The 20,864-nt window shown below is 35.7% G+C and overlaps 1 protein-coding gene across 2 annotated transcripts in view; it reads left to right on the forward strand.

Annotated features, from left to right (window-relative positions):
* BLOC1S5 (biogenesis of lysosomal organelles complex 1 subunit 5) overlaps positions 1-20,263 on the forward strand; it is a 62,930-nt gene extending 42,667 nt beyond the window's left edge. For both annotated transcript variants that reach the window (XM_057494036.1, XM_057494035.1), the window contains 2 exons: positions 3,115-3,173; positions 15,753-20,263. In XM_057494036.1, coding sequence (XP_057350019.1) covers positions 3,115-3,173; positions 15,753-15,932 — 239 coding nt within the window. In that variant the 3' untranslated portion in view covers positions 15,933-20,263. The remainder of the gene's footprint in view (positions 1-3,114; positions 3,174-15,752) is intronic.
* Positions 20,264-20,864: the final 601 nt, after the last annotated feature.

Raw genomic sequence — 20,864 nt, forward strand, 5'->3', positions numbered from 1 at the left:
AGAAATCTGATGTTAGCCTGATGGGTTTCCCTTTATAGGTGACCTTTTTCCCTCTAACTGCCTTTAAAACTCTTTCCTTGTCCTTGATCTTTGCCATTTTAATTATTATGTGTGTTGGTGTTGTTCTTCTTGGATCCTTTCTGTTGGGGGTTCTGTGTATTTCCGTGGTCTGTTCGATTATTTCCTCCCCCAGTTTGGGGAAGTTTTCAGCAATTATTTCTTCTAAGATATTTCCATCTCTTTTCCTCTCTCTTCTTCTTCTGGGACCCCTATAATATGGATATTGTTCCTTTTGGATTGGTTACACCGTTCTCTTAATATTGTTTCATTCCTGGAGATCCTTTTGTCTCTCTCTATGTCAGCTTCTATGCGTTCCTGTTCTCTGATTTCAATTCCATCAATGGCCTCTTGCATTCTATCCATTCTGCTTATAAACCCTTCCAGAGTTTGTTTCATTTCTGCGATCTCCTTTCTGGCATCTGTGATCTCCCTCCGGACTTCATCCCATTTCTCTTGCGTATTTCTCTGCATCTCTGTCAGCATGTTTATGATTCTTATTTTGAATTCTTTGTCAGGAAGACTGGTTAGGTCTGTCTCCTTCTCTGGTGTTGTCTCTGTGATCTTTGTCGGCCTGTAGCTTTGCCTTTTCATGGTGATAGGAATAGTTTGCAGAGCTGGGACGAGTGATGGCTGGAAGGACTTCCTTTCTTGTTGGTTTGTGGCCTTCCTCTCCTGGGAGAACAGCGACCTCTAGTAGCTTGTGCTGCGCAGCTGAGCGCAGACAGGGCTTCTGCTTCCTGCCCGGCTGCTATGGAGTTAATCTCCGCTGTTGCTGTGGGCGTGGCCTGGCTCGGGCAGCTGCTCCAAAATGGTGGAGTCGCGTTGGAGCAGGAGCGGCTGGGAGGCTATTTATCTCCGTAAGGGGCCTCCCTGCTCCCTGCAGCCCAGGGGTTAGTGTGCCCAGAGATCCCCGGATTCCCTACCTCTGGATAAAGTTTCCCACCCTGCCCCTTTAAGACTTCCAAAAAGCACCGGCCAAAACAAAACAACGACCACAAAAAAAAAGGAAAAACAATTTAAATCAGAAAAAAAAAAAAAGTGGCCGCTCGTTTTTCTTTATTCTCCGGCACCAGCCTCAGGCCTCTGCTCACCGGTCTTGCTGCCCTGTTTCCCTAGTATTGGGGTCCCTGTCCCTTTAAGACTTCCAAAAAGCGCTCGCCAAAACAAAACAGCAAAAAAGCAAAAAAAAAAAAAATGGTCATGCGCTTTTCTTATGTCCTCTGTCGCCCAGCCTCCAGTGCCTGCTCACTGTTCTTGCTGCCCTGTTTTCCCAGTATCGAGGGCCCTGCGCTCTGGCCCAGATGGCTGGGGCTGGGTGTTCGGCAGCCCTGGGCTCCGTCTCCCTCCTGCTCTGCCTATTCTTCTCCTGCTGGGAGCTGGGGGGATGGGCGCTCGGCTCCCGCCGGGCCGGGGCTTGTATCTTACCCCCTTCGCGAGGCGCTGGGTTCTCTCAGGTGCGGATGTGGTCTGGATATTGTCCTGTGTCCTCTGGTCTTTATTCTAGGAAGGGTTGTCTTTGTTATATGTTCATAGATATATGTTGTTTTGGGAGGAGATTCCCGCTGCTCTACTCACGCCGCCATCTTCCGCCCCTTCCACTATTCCCTTCTTATAGTCTGTGAGTCTGCTCCTATTTTGTTCCTTCAGTTTTGCTTCATTGTTATACTCCACAAATGAGGGAAATCATTTGGTATTTGTCTTTCTCTGTCTGACTTATTTCACTGAGCATAATAACCTCTACCTCCATATGTTGTTGCAAATCGTAGGATTTGTTTTCTAATGGCTGAATAATATTCCATTGTGTATATGTACCACCTCTTCTTTATCCATTCATCTACTGATGGATACTTAGGTTGCTTCCGTGTCTTGGCTATTGTAAATAGTGCTGCAATAAACATAGGGGTGCATCTGTCTTTTTGAATCTGAGAAGTTGTATTCTTTGGGTAAATTCCTAGGAGTGGAGTTTCTGGGTCAAATGGTATTTCTATTTTGAGTTTTTTGAGGAACCTCCATATTGCTTTCCACAATGGTTGAACTAATATACATTCCCACCAGCAGTGTACGAGGGTTCCCCTTTCTCCACATCCTCGCCAGCATTTGTTGTTCCTAGTCTTTTCTTTGTTGGCCATCCTAACTGGTGTGAGATATCTCATTGTGGTTTTAGTTTGCATTTCCCTGACAATTAGAGATGTGGAGCATCTTTTCATGTGCCTGTTGGCCATCTGAATTTCTTCTTTGGAGAAGTATCTGTTCATATCCTCCACCCATTTTTTAATAGGGTTGTTTGCTTTTTGGGTGTTGAGGCATGTGAGTTCTTTATGTTTTGGAAGTTAACCCCTTGTCAGTTTATGCCTGCTTTTTACACATGCCAAAAATCTGTAAAATGGAATAGTGGTTCTCTCCTAATAGGAAAGTGGGATTAGTAGGAGTAGTACATAGAGAGTACTTAGCAAAGGTCTTGGCATATAGTAATACTCAATAAATAACTATAATAATTACTAGCAGTTTTGATTCATTAGTAAGGAAAATGACTCAGTGAAAACAGTCCTGAGAAATTTGAATCTGACAGTGGCAGCCAAATTAGAACTAGAGAAGAGAGGCAAGAAGAAAATGGAAAGTTAATGAAAAGTTCTAGGCATCAAGTACTGCCTGTAGGAGAGTAGTATGACTGAGAAGGGAGAGGGAGCCAGTGAATCAGAGAGAGCCTGGAAAGTGATTCTGTAATCAGCCAGAATATAATGATAAATTTATCAGGTGCTTTATATCTTTTTAGAGAATTCTAAGGCCATTGTTGACAACTTGTCATTGGAATTTGTATGTAAAAACCCTTTGCTTGCAACCCAGAGCTTGAGAATGATGGTGGTTCTAATTATGACATCCTGAATACATTAGCAAAGTTTCTTTTTCCCTTCCAGCCACCACACCGTGACCAAATAATATCAGCTTTTTGCATAGTTTCTTGAGATCTAGAATGATCCAAGTACTTTTTTTCTAGGTGAGTCTCTCCTTGAGCAAGGGCTGCTGATTGAAAACCCGTTGTCTGTTTTATTTCAGTGCAAGCCGCTACTGACTCAGTCTGTAGTCTCCAGCAGAGGGAGCAGGAACGAAAAAAGGTAAAAGTAAATCATTTAGATAATGGGCCCTTAACTGCAGACCTTCTATTATCATATTATTAGCAGTTGTTTTTGATAAAAGAAATTCTCCAAATGTTTCCTTTTATGCAGTGATTTAAAAAGATTTAAAAATGGCTAATTTACTGAATATGTGTTGGGGGGTATAAGCACATGGTTGTACCAATTGTTATAATTCAAATTGCAGATCTTTTTTTCCTTTTCAGTGTTTTCATCTTTTCCCTGAAAAGTGGTATTTGTCTCATGGAGGAGACAGAATAAGACTTTTACATGGAACAAAAAATACCCACTAGACTGGAAATACAAATCTTTCCTTTGAGCCTGCAATGTTTAGTATATGGTGTATATTCAAGGAAAGGAAGCATTCATGCCTGTGGATGGGTTATTTAATAAGCAGTTGTAAGAGTGTGTTACTCATTTGCTGGGTAGTAGTTTATTTGAATTATATCTTAACTAAATTTAGATGTGGGAAAATATAAGCATTTAAGTTCCTTTGATAATTTGGTGTTTCCACTTAGAATTTTCAAGAAGTATTTTATAATTTATTGTTGCTCTAAACTAATAAGGACACGCTTATTAAGCAATGTTAACAATAATACTAAGTCATTCTGAATATAATGTCTTTTTGCGTGGATGTGTATCAGTAAGTGATACTCTTTCCATTTCTCTGGAGTGTATTGATCCGTAATAATAGTTCAGATCTGCACTGTATAAGAATATAATGGAATGAGCCTTGCTAGAGTTTAAGCTTCTACACCCTTTGCTCAACCCTAAATGTCAGTATGAAGTTTAAATATTCAACAGTTTGATGAATCAAGCCTTAATGAAAGGACTTGACATTTAAGCCACGTGGGAAGGCTGCTCAAGAGAAGTAGGACCCCAGCAGGCTGGGACAGGAAGCAGGGCCATTGAGCTCATGGATAAAACATCAAGGCAAAGCCACAGGCAGGGACATCTTGTGTCAGTGTGGCGCTTGCAGTGTCCAGAGAACACTGTAAAGGCAGATGAACAGTATTATATAATTTATGTGAAGCAGCTTTGCAAACTATCACTCCAAACGGGAGGCAGCATTTTTCCCCTGCCAGCTCCACCACTGGGGTAACGTGAGTCAGTCACGCTGTGGGGAAGAGCTCTGCTGTGGTCTCGGGGAGTTGGTGAGTACTTGAGAATCTTGCCCATTTATGATTTTCTGAATTAGAAAAATAACTGTCACATTGTTTAAAACAAAAAAGGCATCGAGAAATAATAAAGCCTTTAGAATATTTTAGTCTTAAATACATGTCTTATAGGTAACATGTCAGAAAATGTTACTAAACGATTTTTTTAAATGAAATACTCATTAAAAATTAGTATTTTAGAATACTGAAATGTGTTTCACTAAGAATTGGTATGGGGGTCTATGCAACCTTTGTTCATAAGCAGCCACCCTGATTTTCTTTTTTCAAAATAATTTAATAAAATTAACCAGCTTAGCTGTATTCCTATTATGTTAATGTGTGTGTGCAATTTAATTAGTAGTTTAAAGCCTATACATGCTGAAGTTATTACTCTACAAGAAGATATGTCAAAGAAATAATTAATCTTCCCATGTTTTCTTCCATCTGCTACTTCTATAGCTTTTCTTCTTCCTTCCTAATTACAACCCTTAAATAGAATTCGTGCCTCATATCAAATTTACCGAGTATCATAATTCTCCCAAGTGGTAAAGATACCTCAAGACAAATGCTGGGCATAGAAGCTACAGGGCATAAATATGCAAAGAAGTAAAAAGCTAACCTTTTCAAACAATGTTGCTTCTCTCTCACTTACCAACTTTACATTTCCCTGTATGGCCCCGGAAGATGACTGGTTAGCCAGAGACGGGTAAGGTTCCTCAAGGGAGGAACAACCTAAGACAGGCACAGTCGCAGGGGGGCCATCGGGTGAGAAATTGGGGATCAACAGAGGTGAGGCTTAGAACCTCTCCCCCCCTGTTTTGAGAGAAATCTTCTGCATCCATGGATGTTTTGTTGCCCTTGTCTAGCTTGGATTAATATTTAGTCTATAGGCACACACCTGATCATCTACATTTTCCCTCTTACAGCACTAAACTATGTTTTCTACCTTTATCTTGCATCTACCTACCACTTCAGCATTTTATTAAAAAAATAATAATAATAATAATAAGGGAGAAATGTGGGATTCACATATAAATCAAGTATAAAAATCAAATGAATATTCAAAAAAAAAATTAACCAGCTTAGAGTCACACAAAGATACATTTTTCATACAGAACTCAGAGAAAAGTAAAAATTCTTCATATTCTTTCAGGAGATTAACCTTCAGTCTTTCTCTTTTAGTGCTACTCTAGTTAGCAGATATTTGAAATATGTATCTTTAACGACTTTTTTTTAACTGCTGTATCTGGCTTTTGCCAGAACTTCAATGTGTCAGAGATTTCAGGCTACATATATATATGTGTGTGTATATATATATGAGATATAGAGATTAAGTTTAATTTCTCATTTAGCAAATATTTACAAAGCAAAATTGACCTCTAGCTGCATGTTATAGTCTAACATTAATTGTTGCTCTTGGGCATACTATTGGCTACATTTTTTAATGGCTCTAAGAACAAAGAAGGATGGGAGTAGTAATGGAATAAAACAGACTATTGTCATTAATCATTACTTCTTTTATGTTAAGACAATTTGTGGAATTCTGTGGGAAGTAAATAGTGATAAACGTCATTCATCCAAATCACATTTCCCACAATTGATATCTAAAAGTACATTCACAAGAACAATAAATGCACATTCCCCAGTTATTTGACATATGTCTTAAAAACTGCCCACTAGTACAAAGGTACATTTTGGGAGTTAGCATAGTGAAATGAAAGTACAACTAGCTTATAAAATTCACTGACTCTTAAAAATATGCCATCAAGGGAGATGAGCTGGTTAATAACTGTCAGTAGTTTAAACTTAGGTCCATATATAAAAGCTCATCAACTTCTGAAGCCATATTCAACCAGACTAGAGATAATGATAAGTAAACATGTCCTTGGATTCATCTTGTCTACAGATATTTATTAGATTTAGTTACACCCCATATGATTTTTTTCATGAGGTCAGTGAGGTAGCGTGGCTTACACTTTGTTCTTGATTGAATTGGAAAATGCAGAATAATAGGTCACTATTTAAAATCATTACTGACAGTTGTTATTCTGACATTTGTTATGGAAGTTAATACTTTCTCATTTGTCCAGTGAGGTGTATGCAAAAATTAATGGCATGTGTATTACTAACAGATGTTCCAAAGGGCCTTTTTAAACCATTGTTGGCTTATTCAGAGTTTTCCCGTAGACCAAGATTTCTCGACCTCTGTAGTATTGACATTTTGGACCCAGGTAGTTCTTCGCTGTGTGCTTTGTAGGACGTTAGTAGCATTGTTGGCCTCTGCCCACCAGATACCAGTAGCATCTCTCCCCTGTGCTGTGACAAATTTCTGGGGGACAAGAGCATCAAAATTGCCTCCCAGTTGAGAATCACGGACATATACTAGTACATGCAAAAATGTGTGTTTTTATTATGCATCCAGAGTTCATTTATAGACCTGGTTGTAGACATAGTTTGGCTTCAGGATTAACTGCTCTTTATTTACATTTATCTGTGATGGGATATATGTGAACCAGTTTATTATTATTTCTTTCTCTGTTGTGGAAAGAGACAAAATTAGTTATAACTAATTATTTTTGGTACACAGTTGTAGCTCAGCAAGAAATTTTCTCTTCATTTTTTTTTCAAGTTCATGTTTTCTGATCTTAGCAAAACAAATGTATCCATTTAAGAATGCAATTGATTTCATTTAGAAACCTCTGAAATTTTTTAAAATCATGGTAAAGTACACATAAAAGCTACCATTTTAATCATTCCTAAGTGTGCAATTCTGTGGTATTAATTAAGTTCACATTGTTCTGCAGCAATGTGTTCTGCAATCTCCACCATCCATTTCTAGAACTTTTTCATCTTCTCCAACTGAAACTCTGTACCCAATAAATACTAACACCCCAATCCCCCCTCCCTTCACCCCAGCAGCCACCATTCTGCTTTCTGTCTTTAGAATTTGACTACTCTAGGTACATATTCTAAATGGAATCATACAATATTTGTCTTTTTGTGATTAGTTTATTTCTTTAATGTGCTGTCTGTAAGGTTCATCTGTGTTGTAATATTTATCAGAATTTTATTCCTTTTTAAGGTTGACTAATACTCCACTGTATGTATACTCTGCATCTGGTATGTCCCTTCATCTCTGGGTGGATACTTGGGTTGCTTCCATCTTTTGGCTGTTGTGAATAACACTGCTATTAACTTGGGTGTACAAATACTTACTAAAATCAGTTTTTTTGGGGTATATACTCAGAAGTGGAATTACTGATTCATATTGTAATTCTTTTGTCAATTTTGTGAGGAAGAGCCATACTGTTTTCCACAGTAGTTGTACCATTTTATATTCCCACCAGCAGTGCACAAGGGTTCTATTTTCTCCACTTCTTGCTAACAATTGTTATGTTCTGTTTCTTTGATAGTAGCCATCCTAATAAGGTGTGCGATGGTATCTCATTTTGTTTTTAATGTGCATTTCCTTAATGGTTAGTGATGTTGAGCATCTTTTCACATGCATATTGGCCTTACATATATCTTCTTTGCAGAAATGTTTGTTTAAGCCCTTTGCCCACTTTTTTAATCAGGTTGGGTTTTTTTTGTTATTGTTACTGTTGAGTTGTAGGAGTTCTTTATATATTTTAGGTATTAACCCCTTACCATATACATGATTTGCAAATATTTTCTCCCATTCTGTGGATTGCCTTTTCACTATTGATAGTGTCCTTTGATACACAGAAATTTTTAATTTTGATGAAGACCAGTTGATATAATTCACTTTTGTTGCCTGTGCTTTTGGTGTCATATCCAAGAAATCCTTGCCAAATCCAATGTCATAAAGCTTCTCTCCTGTTTTCGTCAAAGAATTTTATAGTTTTAGGTTTTACGTTTAGGTCTTTGATCTATTTAGAGTTAGTTTTTGTATATGATGCAAGGTGAGGATCCAATTTCATTTTTTTGCATATGGATATCCAGTTTTTCCAGCATTATTTGTTGAAAAGATTGTCATTTCGCTTTTGAATGGTCGCACCCTTATCAAATATCATTTGACCGTATATACAAAGGTTTATTTCTGAGTTCTCTGTTCCATGCTGTTGGTCTATATATCTGTCTATATGCCAGCACTACGGAGTTTTGATTACAATAGCTTGTGGTAAGTTATGAAATCAGATAATGTGTTTTTTTAAATGTGGGTTTTTTTATTATTCAGATAGGGTGAGGGCAGCAGATCAGGGAATGATTCATGGAAAGATAGTTTGTTCCTCACAGTTTCCAAGAGGAGGGGACATGCCATTCCACTCAGGACCATATGGGGAAGCATCAGGATTAGTCAGGAGGCAGAGTCAGAGGGGAAAACATGGACAGGAGTTTTTGTTGTAGTTGCCTCAGGAAGGAACATGCGAGGCAGGGTAATAAGCAGGCTTAGGATGGACTAGTTGGAATAATTTCAGCAGGCTCTTGGGGCCTAGCAGCTGTCTCTAGTTGTCTGGTACCTGGCCCGGGGTAATTAAGGCAGGTGGGCAGTAGCCCATAATATGAGAGACCAGTGAAGAAAGTTGTTTGGCATTTGGGCTCTGGATTGTATATAAAAGGTACACTCACAGGAGGGTCATTTACTATGTCTAGGAATAGGCGAGCCGTGGGAAGGACAATCTTTCCAGAGTCAGCAAGGCCCCAGATTTCAAAGCATCAGAAACACATGGTTATAGAGTGTGAGCCCCCCAACTTTGTTCTTTTTCAAGGTTGGTTTTGGCTGTTTGGTGTCACTTGAGATTTCATATGGATTTTAGGATGGATTCTCCTAATTCTGCAGAAAGCATCATTGGGATTTTAAGAGATTTCATAGAATCTGTAGATCACTTTGGATAGTACTGACATATTAATATTAAGGCTTCTAACCCATGAACATGCGATGTCTTTCCTTTGATTTGTATCGTTAATTTCTTTCATCATTGTTTTTTAATTTTCAGTTTACAAGTTTTTTGCCAACTCGGTTAAATTTATTACTAAGTATTTTATTCTTTTTGATGCTATTGCAAATGTAATTGTTGTCTTAATTTCCTTTTTGGATTGTTCATTTCTAGTGTATAGAAACATAACTGGTTTTTGAGTGTTCATTTTGTATCCTGCAAATTTACTGAATTTATTAGTTCTAGACTTTTTTTGTGTGGAGTCTTAGGGTTTCTACTTATAAGATCATTTGTGACCATAGATCATTTTGTTTCTTCGTTTTCAATTCGGATGCCTTTTATTTTCTTGCCTAATCGCGCTGGCTGGATTTCCAATATTATGTTGAGTAGACGTGACAAAAGCATGATCTTTGTCTTGTTCCTGTTGGAGTTTTTCATCATTGGGTGTGATATTAGATGTGAGTTTTCACATACAGTCTTTATTATGTTGAGGTAGTTTCCTTCTATTACTAGTTTGTGGAGTGTTTTTATCATGTAAGGGTGTTGAATTTTGTCAAATATGTTTTCTCTACCAATTGAGATGATAATGTGCTTTTTCCCTTCATTCTGTTGATGTGGTGTATTTAATTTTCATGTTTTTGAACTATCCTTATATTCCAGGAACAAATTCCACTTGATTATGGCAAATGTTCCTTTTAATATGCTGTTGAATTCAGTTTGCTAGTATTTGGTTGAAGATTTTTTTATCAGTATTCATCACGTGTATTAGTCTGCATTTCTCATCTTTTAGTGTCTTTGGCTTTGGTATCAACACAGTGCTCGCCTCATAGAATGAGCTGGGATGTCTTCCCTCCTCTTCAATTTTTTGGGAGAGTTGAGAAGGATTAGTGTTAATTCTTTTCTAAATGTTTGGTAGAATTCACCAGTAAAGTCACCTGGTCCTTTTGTGATTTTTAATACTACATGTTTTCATATGATGTCTTAGTAGGAAAAACAAAAACTAGCCCTAAGTTAATTATATTTTTGTTTTTAAAGTTAGTATGAGACCCACATACAAATTCCTAAGTAACCACAATGTGTGCTTCTAGACTCTTTTCTGCATATACAAGCATATTCAGTCAGTTTTCCTAAAGCTCCTATTACTTTTGAAATTGGAATGTAAAATTCTTGTTTTTGTCATCTTTTAAAACATTGCCAATCCTGAGAGATGATAATGTAACATATTTGGCTTAAACAACATTATATAGTAAAAATGAGCAAAAAACTGGGTTTTTACTCAATTCTACCCCATTCTTGCTGCGTGACCTTGGAAGGGTGTGGATTGGGGTAGTGTACTTACCATATTTGACACCTAGAATAGATCAGTTTTTAACACTACCCTAGAATCATTTTTAATAATAATTCTGATGTTAAGGAGTAATGATGAAGGGGAAAAAATAGTGTTTTTCTTTAACTTCATGTACATAACCATAAAATTAAAAACTTTAAGAAAAGTACTGTAACCAAAGAGGAAAAAAAGATTAATAATTTGAAGTACTTTTTTTAAAAAAAAGAAAAGCCTTATATCTACATATTGGTCTTTCATAGTAACAATAATAATATGGTTTGTTTTTGATCCTTATGCACATTTGTTAATGACATCATCAAATTTGATCTTTGCCTATTAAAATTAAATAAATAGTATAGACAGATTTATCAATTTATCTTGACTCATAGTTGACTAAATATAATTTTTATTATAATTTTGAGAAATTTATCCCACATGAAGCAACAGAAATACAGTTCGGTGAAATTTCAAACATAAGCATAAATTTAGAAGAAATTCATAAAAATCAAATTTAACAATAAATCCCAGAAATTGAAATGCTCTTATCTTTGGAAACTATTCTAGTGGCTCACAATGCCTTAAAGTATAAAAATTTTAAGTACAAATAAAAACATATACAAATTTAAGTACCAAAAATTCTAATGTACACTGATAGATTTGAACTAATTCAGGCTGTATTTCTGCAGTTGCTCTACTATCATTGTTTAAATGCAAGGATATTTAATTACCCAACATTTGGAAGGGCTAAACTTCAAAAGAAAGCTACAGTGATTCTGAACTATTAGGAATTTGCTTTTGAAATGAACACTTGTAGCTGATCACCTTTATAACTGGGAGTCCTCTAAACTAACTTAAATCTAGAATACATAGTTTGCTGAAAGATACAATAATAAAAATGTATTAATTTGAAACATATATTATTAAAATTCAGTAGTAACTTCAGCAATTGTTTAGCACTTAGACTAAAGAAGGATTTTTGGTTTAAGAGTACTTGATCACAGACAGTGTTCTATATGGCCAGTTCCTGGTGATGGAAACAGTCTTTGAGTTGTTAGCTCTTTCAGTTGTTAGTACTGATTTAAATTCTGTGCAGTTAGTTTACCCCTTTATTGTTTGCACCAGGTTATGTCACTGGTACATATTGTATCTTTATTAAAAAAAAGAAATCTGCAGATCATATGTAATATGACTTCATTTGTTGTTATTAAAGAAATATGTTTGTATAAACATAGGAAAAAAATACGTATGGGAACCCATTCAAACTATTAATAATACTAGGTAAAAGAATACCAGGGAAACTATTTGATATGTATGTGGGGGAAACTTTAACTTCCCCTTATACTTGTATGAATCGGTTTGAATATAACTATAGTGAGCTATATCATTGTTTTATAAATGTATTTTAATTAGAGGAACCCTTATTTCAGACTAAATCTTACACAGAACCCCATTTATTGAACATGAAAGCGGAATTACTGAGTTGGAAGCAGTGATATGCATGGGTGATGATGGTTAGCTCAGTATTTATATTTTTCCTTATTTAGTTGTAAACAGATTCATTAATATGTTAGGCTAAATCTTTGGATTTTATAACTTCCTCATGTATGAACTAGGATGCCTGCTAATGTTAGAATGGCTTCAGTGGAACTGAAGTATTGTGACCCTCCATTAAGAGGTGGAATCTTTGCTGCTTCAGATTAAGCAACAGTTCGGCCCCTTGGCATTCTGTTCTAGTGAAAGTTGTAGCTGGCTAAACTCTTATTTCCTTACATTTTTAATATACCCTAAGATACAGATACACCCTAAGATAACCTTTACTCCCGTTGGCTTAGAATACTTTTTAACTTTCTCCTAGGTGATATGCAAGATACAGTTAATTTGGGATTTTTCTGACATATACAATAAAACCTCATCTAGTCATCTTAGAAAATGAATTGTTCCACCTAGCCAGCTAGGTTTACCACAAAGCCGATATTTTTATCTTATCTAAGCACAGTACTTTTATAACTTAAAAAATTTTGAATGGAAATCTTTAAAAACATATTCCAGACTTTTCTGGCTTTTTCAAAAATTTATGAAGTATTACAGGATGGTTTTCTTCATGTGTTAGGAATTACTGAGAATATTTAATTTTACATTATGGTGAATATGGTGATGTTTTTAGAGAATTAGAAAGAAGGCGTGTTTCTCTATTCCAAGTACCTTCTTCACATACTGGTTTTCAGTTTTTGTATCTGTCTTCTCCTTTACTTGAGGGCTGGTGCCTGTCATTTTTTACTATCTCATCTTTTTTTTCTAATTTGTAATTTTTAATATGACACAGTTTTAGAAACCAGTTAACTAATAACGTGATTAGAATTATGTGTAGAGTAAGATAGATTCAAAGTCAGAAGGGCTTTTCATGAATACTGCAATATTTGTAAATGGATTTTATGATATCTTTTTTTCTTCTAATAGTTTATATGTCTTACCATATAGTTCTCAACTAAGTTTTAGGTAGATGTTATGTCCAGGTAGCTGAGTTTATTTTTATCATTGTCAGTACATGAATGTATAAGCTGATCCTCCTTTCTTACTTTATTAATTGTGAAGAATGCAAGATTGCATAGCACTTATTGTTATTAAAAGGGGGAGACAAAGAAACGATAGATAAGGTAGAGTAACTTCAAGAACTTCATGATAAGAAAGCAAGGGTATATTTTTAGTTGGGTCAAGGAGTAGTCAGCATTCAAATTTTCACCTGGACTATGAGGCCAAGAAGTGATGTGTCTTATGTAAAAAAGCTACTTGGTTGTATGTATCTTCAGCCATAATATTCCAAAACTACAGATTTGAGATACTATGTCTGGCAACATCTTAAAGTCTTTTCTCATAGCTGAGTGGTAATTGGTGGAATTATCAAGGAGGATTGAATTGAATATGGGAAAGGGAAGGGAAGCTGTTACTTTTATTTGAGTTTCCTGTATTGTTTGAATTGTTTCAAGAATCTATTATTAAAAATATTAAAATTAAAGAACAGAAAACAAATTGGGGAGGATATAAAGTGGTTTGGTCTGCCTTCTAGAAACATTGCTTATGATTTGTATAGTAGTAAATATTATTATTGTATTTTATTAAGCACCACAGGCACTGAGCTAAGAACTTGACATGTATTACCTCTGGTCCTCTTAAATATTATTTATGAATGTCAAGTATTATTTTCCTCATTTTAAAGTTAAAGAAACTTTAACTTGCTCAGAATCACACATCTGCTAACAAGTGAATCGGAATTTGAAGTGAGGTTCATATGCCTCCCAGATCTTCATTTTCCTCCACTGAGCTGCCCCGCACATAGGCGGGCCGCGGACCTGGGGCTGCTGCCTTGTGGGGTATGTTTTAAAAGAATACAAAGAATAATCTGTTAAACAACATCTGAGCATGCATGTTTAGTGTTCTCTGTACTTAATAAAAAGTAATTACATCTAAAGCAAGACACCATCTTGAGAAAATTTATTTGCATTTTTTTCTCTTTTTAATCTGACTATGGCTTTTCTCCTAGACTGTAATAGTTTTTGTAAAAGTTCCATGGAAAGAGTTTAATGAACTCTTAATGTTTAATTCATCTTTTGGAGAATTAAAACCTATAAGGCTTTGGAAAGTAATGTTTTTGAGTTTGTTTAACCTGTTTCCCAAATTTATTGGACCAGCAAACCCTCCCTGTCCCTCTCTCCCTGCCACTGTAATGCCTATTCAGATCTCGAGGGTCTGTGGGACATACTTGAAGGAATGCTTGACTATAACTTAAATTTCAGACTCACGTCAGCCTCTTTTGAAAAGCCTGGTGCTGAGGAGCTTCAGATCAGATTGGAAGCAAGACTTCTTGAAGTAGTTTTGTTTTGTTTTTTGTCTCATGAAAGAGACTTTTAGCTACCTGTGGAAAACTTCCTCTGGGAAGATCTGATTTGTGCTTCGTGACAGAAAAGTCATAGATTCAGAGTCAGAAAGACCTACATTTGAATCTGCAACTTAATACCTGAATACTCTGGAGAAGTAAATTTAGTGTCCTTAAGCATTAATTTCTTCATCTGTAAAATGAGAATACTGTAGTCTTATAATAGGGAATTTTAGAAGTAGATAATGTGCAAAACAGGCAGCACAAATATGCATTTCATAGATACTTAGACTGTGATGGCTTATGTAGCTCTCCATCCTACTTCTCATCATGACCCCGATGGGAGAGAAAATAAGAGCAGCGAGGACCCCAAGGGCGGCACGAAAACAGTTTGCGTCTGCTTCCTGCTGAGCTGTCTTGCTGCTGGCCAGCATCTGGGTTACCAGTGTTTGAGAACACCAGGTGTCCTGTTTTCATTAGCGCACTGGAATTAGTGATGACTTTAAGTGCTTTGTAGGTTTTCATGGTTTTTATCTGCCACAGTTTTTAACAGGACTTAGTCTGTATCAAAACTTAATTTCTAAAGACGTGTGTAGAGTATTTGAGGCAGGGATGTCAAGTTATTTTTCATACTCTTTTTCTATTCAGCTTTTTGTACATCCTCAAAGCTAATTGAAATTATACCAAATTTATGCTTTTTATTTATACGTTGTTTCATCTTTATTGTTGAGGTACTCAAAAAAAACTTTTTCATCCTCATAGAAATATTAAGAAGCATTTAAAGAGGAACTTAGATATTCGGCACAGATACTTTTGTGTCTATTTGCTTTAAGGAATGGAACTGAACTGAAGAGATTTATGGAGCCTCTCTTCCAGTGATAAATATCTATGATTCTTTTTAATGTATCTAAAAAATATTTTCTACAAGTCATGGTTTTAGTTTCTTATCATAATGGTTCTTTTGACATGTGTTCTTTAAACTTGATTTAAAATTTTTATAAAGTTAAATGGAATTTGAAGAGAAATAGAGATAAGAAAATTTACCAGATTGCGTTTGATTTTGTCATTTAAAGATAGTAGATGTTTTTGAAATTTCAGGAACATGATCACCTATCTTCAGTCATAGTAAGAGAAGCTTTGATGTTTCTCATAGGTCATGTTCATTAAAACTAGAATGCAGTTTGTCATTGTGCTGTCAATTGATTGCTATCAGAACCAAATACAACAGGTAAAGGTATGTTTGTCTTTTCTGCATAAAAAGTACTTGTCTGAAAAATATCACATAACTTTCAAATTTTCTTTTCTCAGATTCATAATGACCATTTAATAGCTAGTGAAAAGCAGCATAAACTCCAGTGGGAGGATTTCATGAAAGAACAACACAACAAACAGGCTGAAGTGGATGAAGAACACAGAAAAGCCATGGAGAGGCTTAAAGAACAATATGCCGAGATGGAGAAGGACCTAGCAAAATTTTCAACCTTTTAAGAACTTGATCCACAGTAATGATAAAATAATAAGAAAACATTGACTTCCCCTCTGAAAAACTTCCCACCAAACCATTTAACCTCTGGTTCACACTTAGCAGTATATTCAGTGGCACCCTTACATCAGAAGAAAGACACTTGCACTGGAGTCTTACTTAAATGTTTAATAGAAGAAGAGTGCTACATCTTTCCAGTTTTAAGTGCCTATATGTGATTATTTGAATAGGAAGGAGTAAGAGGAAAAGTGGGATAAATTTACTCTTTGTTAATCAGAATCACTCATCTTTTTTATTGATAATCTCAGAGAGCTGTAAGCATAGACTTAGAAAAATAATTTTATTCATTCTTATACAGGGTTAGTATTAGTTTGTTATTGTGGCTGAGAAGGCAGACACAATGGCTGCCTGTCATAACCTCCTTGGCTATTGGAAGAATATAAAAAGTATTATTCCACGAGTGATGTAGACAAAAAAACAACTGACCTGGAGCAGCGATCGCATTTAAGAGAGGCAGGAGTTTCAGAACTTCATCTCTACAGCAGCCAAGATGGCTGTGTTGGTCTCTGGGCTGCCTGTTGGGAGAGGTTGCAGCGTTTTCAGTGCAGCATAATGCCATGTGTTCCACTGAATGACAAGACACACTTGTTAAGTTTTGTGGCCTTCCAGCACTTAGTATTTTCAGCTTTTAAAACATGTTTAGGAGGAAAAGCTCACCAAAAATATATTTGACATTTAACCTTTCCAAGAACCATAATCTTATCCATAATATTTACCTCATTTTTGTGTCTGTTTTGCTGTGGGTAAACTTTGTAAGATAAATGATGTCTATACATGTTTCAACCTGTTCAATGAGTAATCAGCAAAATCTGCCAAGGAGTCCCTCTGGAACCATATAAAGATTTTGGCTCTGAATAAACCAGAAGTGTTAGCCCACATGGCAAGTTATCCATGTTAAATGTAAATCCTTTTTAGTGTTTAATGTCTGTTCTCATAAGCAGGTGTATTATGATGAAATATGTACCAATTCTGTCATCGCTGTGATCTTTAAAAATCTGTGTTTAACAGTCTTATTGAGGAACTAAGTTGACTTTTTATTTGCCATAAACCAAGCAAAATTAAATGCAGTGATTTCAAGAGATTTATGGCAAATGAATTTTTTTTTATGGCAAATGAATTTGAGGTATGGATAAATCTTTCAAATATTTTTATTGCTCTTCAGTAAAGAAGGGCACAAGGAAGAAAATTCCCAACTCCCTCGTGTTATCTCAGTGTTGCTACTGCAGACAAGCAACAATGCTTGCTTGTGCAAATTTATGGCTTACTGTCAAAGCTGCATTCTTGGCTGTATGTTGAAAATGTGATTAAAATTAATAGAGGAGATGAAATAAGTATTTGAGATTTCTTTCAATAACATTGAACTTCTGCCAACTTTCTCTGTCTGCTACTGTAGGCTTGACAGGTTCATCAATCATCCTCTGGTACCTGGCTAAAAAGAGCACTTGCTGACACTAAGGCATGTTGGAATTTTCTTAATTCTCTTTCAGTGGATGGAAAAAAAAAATACTTCCAAAAATAGCCCACACATGAGAAGGGAGGAGAACCGTAAATGAAAATTCCCTTTGTACTGCAGGCAGTTTTTGGAATGCTATTAATTGCCAATGCACCATTGAACAAATGCAGTCGCCAAGAAATCAGGACTGAGTCTTTGAGAGATAATGTACTTTGAAGCGTGGTTACTCAGCTTGTGCAGCAAAGGTTTCAGATAGTGTTTGTTCATCTTGTATGAATAATATGTTACCATATAAATTTGTATATATTATATAAGGATCTGAGAGGCTTCTTAAGCCAAAATGAATTGATGTGCTTTTGGGCTTTAAACATTAAGATACTAAATTTTCTTTATAACTTTGTTAAGCTTTCCTCTTAGTATTTTTAGTACACTTTAGAACACTGTCACTTAGGTTTCCCAGTTTACAAATCAGTTTTGATAGGTAATTATTTACAATTTACATATAAATATTGACTTTAGTAATTACATAATTTATAAATTTTTTGCTGTTTATGTTGTTGAGCAGAGATAAATGGGTTCTGTGTGGCTCATAGGATTATTTTTTAATGGCCAAATTAAATAACATTCTGTCATATAAAACATGGTAGCACAATATTTTCAAGTTCTGAGTATTTTCTATTTTTATGATTTTATGACTTTTTTTTCATTTCTTAACGTAATTTTCAAATTCTGTTCTTACTGTTAACTTCTGCTTTAATTGGATTGTGGTCAGAGAATAGGTTATATAAGACTGATAAGGTGAAATTTGTTGAGATTGCTTTATGAGCTGAAGTATAAAGTAGTGTCTGTTTTTTTAAGTATTTCATTAGTACTTGAAAGTATGCGTATTTTCCAGTTGTTGGCTGTCCATTAGGACAAACTTGTTCACTTGTGTTGTTCAAATTGTCAGTTTTAATGTTGTTTTCCTTCTACTTGATATCTCAGATTCTGAGATGTGTTGAAATTTCCTATACTAGTGGATTTTCTAATTCTCCCTGTATTTCTGTCAATTTTGTTTTATACATTTTGAACCTTTGTTGTTAGTTACATCTAAGTTTAGGCATTTTAATCTTCCAAATTAAGAATTTAATCTTTTATTTATAGTCATAGTCTCTATTTCTAATAAATGCTTTTATGTCATTTTGATTTAAAATTTAGTTTTGTGGGTTTTTTTTTTAATTTACATAGTTTTAAAAATTAATAGGCTGCCCTAGCTGGCTAGTGTTGAATGTATATATTTATCCTTCTTTTGTACTTTTCTGGTATATTTTAGATATGCCTCTTGAAAGAAAATTGTAACTAGATAATTCCATTATTCACTCTTTTTCTTTTCTGTAAATGTATTAAATGTGCTTATTTTATGCTCTGAATATGGTAATCGCAATTTTTTTTTTATGGATCTGAACCTACAGTTTGTTGTTTTGTCTGAAACAATAAGTTTATGGTGACTTGTTTTCTATATGATCAGTGATTTTTTAATTGTGAGTTCATACTCCTCTAAACTTTATTTTGGGGAATTTTTTTTTGTGTGTGTGTGTGTGAAAATATATACCTGCAGAGAAATAGGGTTTTTCTTTTTCTAGCACACTGGTCTATTTCTTGTGTCATTACTGGCCCTCTACCACTTGAAAGTCAATTTCACCTTGGCCTTCCTGCCTCTCCCTCCCCTGTCCTTCAGGGCATGCATGCACATGTGCACACACATTTATGCACACGTAGTGTGAATTTCATCCTTAAACATGTGAGTGTTGGACTGTGAAAAGGCATTCCCAGAGGAGATCTGCCACCTTCACAGCTCTCCTCAGAGTTTAGAAGAAAGGAAGATGTACATGTTTTCTAGTTCACTTGCTAAGAGTGCTTCCCTCTGGGGGTGCAACAACCCTATTTTTCATCCAGCTCAGCCCCTATTATGAACTGAATTGTGTTCCCCCGCAAATTCATATGATGAAGCCCTAACCCCCAGTGTGCCTGTATTTGGAGATGGAGCCTTTAGGGAGGTAATTAAAGTTAAATGAGAGCATAAGGGTGGGGCCCTAATCCCGTAGTAGTGTCCTTATAGGAAGAGGAAGAGAAGACAGAGCTCTCTCTCTCCACCTGTGCACAGGAAAAGGTCATATGAGGACACAACTAAAAGGCAGCCATCTGTAAGCCAGGAGGAGAGGCCCCACCAGAAATGGAATTCTCTAGCACCTTGATCGTTGGACTTCTTTTAGTTTTCTACAATTGTGAGAAAATAAGTTTCTTTTGCTTAAGCTACGCTGTCTGTGGTATTTTGTTATGGCAGCCAAAGCAAATTAATAGAGCCCCAGACCATGTGATTCCTGTCCCTCGTGTAGTCATAGCTATTTAATACTGAGATCCTTCTAGGACAAAGGGATGAGGAGATGCCTTTAGGCAAATTACCAGTGTAAGACGTAAATGTCACTTCCTAATCTCTCTTGAGTTATTTTCATTAATTTGCCATGAACCCAGCCATAAGTGAAATATATTGTTAAATTTTTTTCTAGCACTTTTGTTGTTCAGTACCTACTGAGGTTTTTCTATACAGAAATGGCATGTTAGATAAGTATATGTTTATTTTATTATGTTAAAGTTTCCCCCAAAAAGAACATGTCCGTATTCTGATATAAAAGATGATGCCTTTTCTTTTGACTGTTGTGTCAAATACTTTCTATTTGATTACCTTTTACTATCGGAACTAATTTGATTGTTTCTATTGAATTCTTTGTTTTTACTATTCAGGAGCTAATGAAAGCAAATAAAAGAACTGTAGTCTGTTTTGAACCTGTGTAGCTTTTATCTGAATACTTCATTTTGGATTACCTTTTTCTGACACAACTGTGGTTTGTGAAAAGGTCCCAGGTCCCTATTATGGATGTGTGGATAGAGGTACTAGATGTGTGGTATTAAACCCAAAGTGCCATGAAAATCCGGAGGAGTCACAAATGCCTCCAAGATACGTTGTGAATTCTCTTCTCTGTCCCTGTAACACACAGGCTTTCTATTTGAACAGTGCCGTTTACTTACTGAACTATTTTCTAATGTACATGTATTTTGATGTATTGCGTTCTGGTTGCCATTGCAAATTAAAAGATAGAGGGTTTTATTACTTTGGATTTAGCATAATGACTGCATTTCCTGAAACTATACCCTAGAGGCTCTTTTTTTTCTCCATTTGGGGCTATGAGTCCATAATCTCAAGATGAAAAATAACAGGAAAATATTTTAAATATTAATTCAGTCAAAATATTTGAAGCTACCATTATATAAAATATGTTTTCAGGTGTATGTTTATAGTCCTTCAGGAAAGTTTTGTAATTACATCATTAGTTTTCAACTCCAATAAGCATGAATATTAACATTTTACTGACTTAGTGAAACTCAG

This window comes from Manis pentadactyla, chromosome 16, assembly GCF_030020395.1.
Source record: "Manis pentadactyla isolate mManPen7 chromosome 16, mManPen7.hap1, whole genome shotgun sequence".
Taxonomy (NCBI): Eukaryota; Metazoa; Chordata; class Mammalia; order Pholidota; family Manidae; genus Manis; species Manis pentadactyla.